This window comes from Amphimedon queenslandica, unplaced genomic scaffold, assembly GCF_000090795.2.
Source record: "Amphimedon queenslandica unplaced genomic scaffold, v1.1 AMPQUscaffold_12294, whole genome shotgun sequence".
NCBI classification, from domain to species: Eukaryota; Metazoa; Porifera; class Demospongiae; order Haplosclerida; family Niphatidae; genus Amphimedon; species Amphimedon queenslandica.
The window spans coordinates 6186-9675 of NW_003547468.1; the positions used below are offsets into that span (position 1 = coordinate 6186).

General features: G+C 33.4%; 2 protein-coding genes across 2 annotated transcripts in view; one reads left to right on the top strand and one right to left on the bottom strand.

Moving 5' to 3' along the window:
- LOC100638188 (ficolin-1-like) overlaps nucleotides 1–978 on the top strand; it is a 4645-nt gene extending 3667 nt beyond the window's left edge. The window contains exons 2-3 of the mRNA XM_020004278.1: nucleotides 65–162; nucleotides 252–978. Coding sequence (XP_019859837.1) covers nucleotides 65–162; nucleotides 252–812 — 659 coding nt within the window. The 3' untranslated portion in view covers nucleotides 813–978. The remainder of the gene's footprint in view (nucleotides 1–64; nucleotides 163–251) is intronic.
- Nucleotides 979–1052: 74 nt separating this feature from the next.
- The window catches only part of LOC105314911 (mitochondrial genome maintenance exonuclease 1-like), a 3835-nt gene continuing 1397 nt past the window's right edge, over nucleotides 1053–3490 (bottom strand). The window contains exons 2-6 of the mRNA XM_020004277.1: nucleotides 2997–3113; nucleotides 2225–2355; nucleotides 1804–1988; nucleotides 1492–1609; nucleotides 1053–1242 (exon numbers count right to left, since the gene is read on the bottom strand). Coding sequence (XP_019859836.1) covers nucleotides 1105–1242; nucleotides 1492–1609; nucleotides 1804–1988; nucleotides 2225–2355; nucleotides 2997–3113 — 689 coding nt within the window. The 3' untranslated portion in view covers nucleotides 1053–1104. The remainder of the gene's footprint in view (nucleotides 1243–1491; nucleotides 1610–1803; nucleotides 1989–2224; nucleotides 2356–2996; nucleotides 3114–3490) is intronic.

The window sequence follows — 3490 nt, forward strand, 5'->3', positions numbered from 1 at the left end:
ATTATGTGAGATATAACTACTCAAACTATGTCATGTTGTTATTAAAATCATTATTATTCTTTAGATTGTCCAATAGCTCGTGACTGTAAGGGATGGCTGGCAGCAGGTGTTAATAAAAGTGGAATATATCCTGTCAAACCAGACAATGGAACTGGTTTTCAAGTAAAACATTTAGCAACTGAAAACTTTCACATCATTTTATTAGCTCATGCACCATAGTCTTGAAAATTAATGATCTTCTTTTTCCACAGGTATACTGTGATATGGAGACTGATGGTGGTGGATGGACTGTATTTCAGAGGAGAGTTGATGGTAGTGTTGATTTCTATCGTAACTGGGCTGACTATGAAAAAGGGTTTGGTGATTTGAAGGGAAACTATTGGCTGGGACTGGCTAACATACACAGACTCACTCCAACTGATGATAGTTCACTGAGAATAGAACTGGGAGACTTTGAAGGAAACAAACGGTTTGCTAAATACAGTCAATTCCAGGTACTTGATGCTAATATCCAGTATGCACTAATAGCCCAGGGGTACAGTGGTGATGCTACTGATTCATTCAGTGGCCACAGTTTAATGAAGTTTTCAACTAAAGACAGAGATAATGACAAACATTCAGATCCAAATTTTAGCTGTGCTGCTGACACTAAAGGTGCCTGGTGGTATAATGCATGTTTTAGTTCTAATCTCAATGCTTTATATTATAATAACCCAACTAGTGCTCCTGATTGGCATGGAATAAATTGGTATAGCTGGAAGGGAAAGAAATATTCTCTCAAATTCACTGAAATGAAATTTCGTCGCAATTAACACAATAAAGGAATAATGAGAACTTGCAATTAACAGTGCGTGTGTGTGTCTTGATTATTATTATCAGTGTAGTGTTAGTGCAGTATTGGTCATTATCATTGGTAGAATATTAAACTTAATTTTGGAATAAATTTCTTTAAATGCTCCTATAATAAGAAAGCTCAAATTTTTTCCACAGCAGAAACAAATAAACACAGTACAACCGACCATGATCGTAATACTTGCATTAATTGCAGCAAAGACAGTTTAAAATATAACAATGCAAAATAAAATTATAACACAATGAAATACTTTAATTATAAGATTTGGTCTGATAGTATTCCAGTCTATCAATCCATTGCTCCCACAGTTCAGTACATTCCTTTACATTGAAATGTTTTACTAATGGAGGAGTCCCTGAACATGTAACAACTATCAGCAAGTTATCAACCTAATGGTAATAATAATAATAATAATAATAATAATAATAATAATAATAATAATAATAATAATGATAACAACAATCAATAATGATTATTTGTGTTAAGTATAGCATTTTTAATGCATTAATTAGGATGCAAAGTTTGGCTCAAATATATTTAGAATTATCTTCTTTTAATTAAAGATCTTTTACTACATTCCATGCACACACACACAGGTAGGAGGTACAAGGTGGATCAGTTAGACTGAGTGTGTGTACTTTATGCTGTCCCATGTTGTTGATAGCTCCAGCATAAGCCACTGCTTGTAATGGATAGTCAAACAAGTCTGACTTTGGACTTTGTGATGTCTTCCAGTCAATGACACAAGTTTTACCTCTAATAAAGAGAGAGAATGGATGAAGATAATAAACTCACACTTCTAATTAACAAGCTCTTCTATTAAAAGGATGTCTATACATTACCATGTAGATATACATGTATATTTATCTGATGTAGAGCCATCATCAGGTTATACAGCTAGTACATGTATATGAGAAAGCTTAAGAAATGTTATACTCATTATATCTCACTTGTATTTAGCCAGGCAGTCAACAGTACCAGCATATCCTAGTTCTTCATGCAACACATTCTCCTCACACAGTTTTACATCAGTGATGTCATTAATTAATAATTCACGGATGCTATTAAAATATTCTGAAGTATTGCTATCAGTGAAAGAGGAGGAGCTGTTACTAGCTAAGAAGTCAGCAATCTCCTACCAAAATATAATCAATCTTAATTACACTATACAAAATAAATTGAAATATTGAGTGTTCGTGTTTTCAAAAAAGATGCATAAAAATTTGAGTGAGCTAATTTTGTGTCATGGGCAATATCAAATTTGACTGGATTGAAAAATTATGATCTTTAAAGTAGCAGATAATGATAGAAACATAAACTAACTTCAGTTTATGTGGTTCACTAAAACATGACATGTTGTATTCAACTCACTGCATGAAATGCTTTCCCTTCATTTATTATCCTCAACCGGTTTGCTTTGAATCTCTCAATTCCATATTTCTCAATCTGTCCTTTAGTCCACACCTTCATTCTGAACATATCAGAAGTAGATCGAGTGCTATCTGACACAATGAGAGGAGAGAAGGTGCCATGACTGTATGTAACATGTAAGTGATACATGTACATGTATCAGGAAATGTAATAAAAATCAAGAATTCTCTCCTTTTCATTTTTACCAAAATTTGACCAAAATCCCTGTACTATAGTACAGGGACTTTTGTCCGATTTTGGAGCAACTTAAAAAATTCGTAAAAAATCCAAACTTGATCGGAATCAGATCAAACTTTCAACACGACATAAGAACATGTATATGTATCAGGAAATGTAATAAAAACCAAAAATTCTCTCCTTTTCATTTTTGCCAAAATTTGACCAAAATCCCTGTACTATAGTACAGGGACTTTTGTCCAATTTTAGAGCAACTTTAAAAATTCATAAAAAATCCAAACTTGATCAGGATCAGCTCAAACTTTCTACACAACATAAGTACATGTATATGCATCAGGAAATATAATAAAAATCAAGAATTCTCTACTTTTCAATTTTGGTCAAATTCGGTAAAAATCACTGTACTATAGTACAGGGACTTTTGTCCAATTTTGGAGCAACTTTAAAAATTTGTAACATATTCAGACTTGATCGGAAACTTTCAACATCACATAAGAACATGTATATGTATCATAAACTGATGGTAATGACTCACTTAAAATGGTGGTTACGCTAGGAAAGCTGTACAATACATTCCCTCCATTGTCTCTATACACGTAATGTCTACTACCATCAGTGCCGTCTTCTCTAGTACACTGCAATGATTCATTATCTATCAGCAAAAAAATGTAACAATGATAACTAAATTATGATAACTAATCTTAAGGGGTGAAATTTTAGCAAATTATTAAATTGTTAGTGATTGGCCAGTTTTAATTAGGCCAAAATTTGAGCACGTGCAACATTACTGAAAATGAAAGTCTCAAAACATAGATATAATACACGGAACAGGATTAGAAACAGGATCACGTGAGCGCATTATACGTTGAAACACTCCTAGTTAATCCGGGAACTGGTCCCGTAATGGAGATGAATGGAGATACTTTGTGGGACTCTCCAGACAATATCTGATAGTTTTGTAACTAAATATCTGCTCCTATGGTTACTTCTTAACCTCTTACAGTGCACTGTGGTGTTTGTTATGGACTG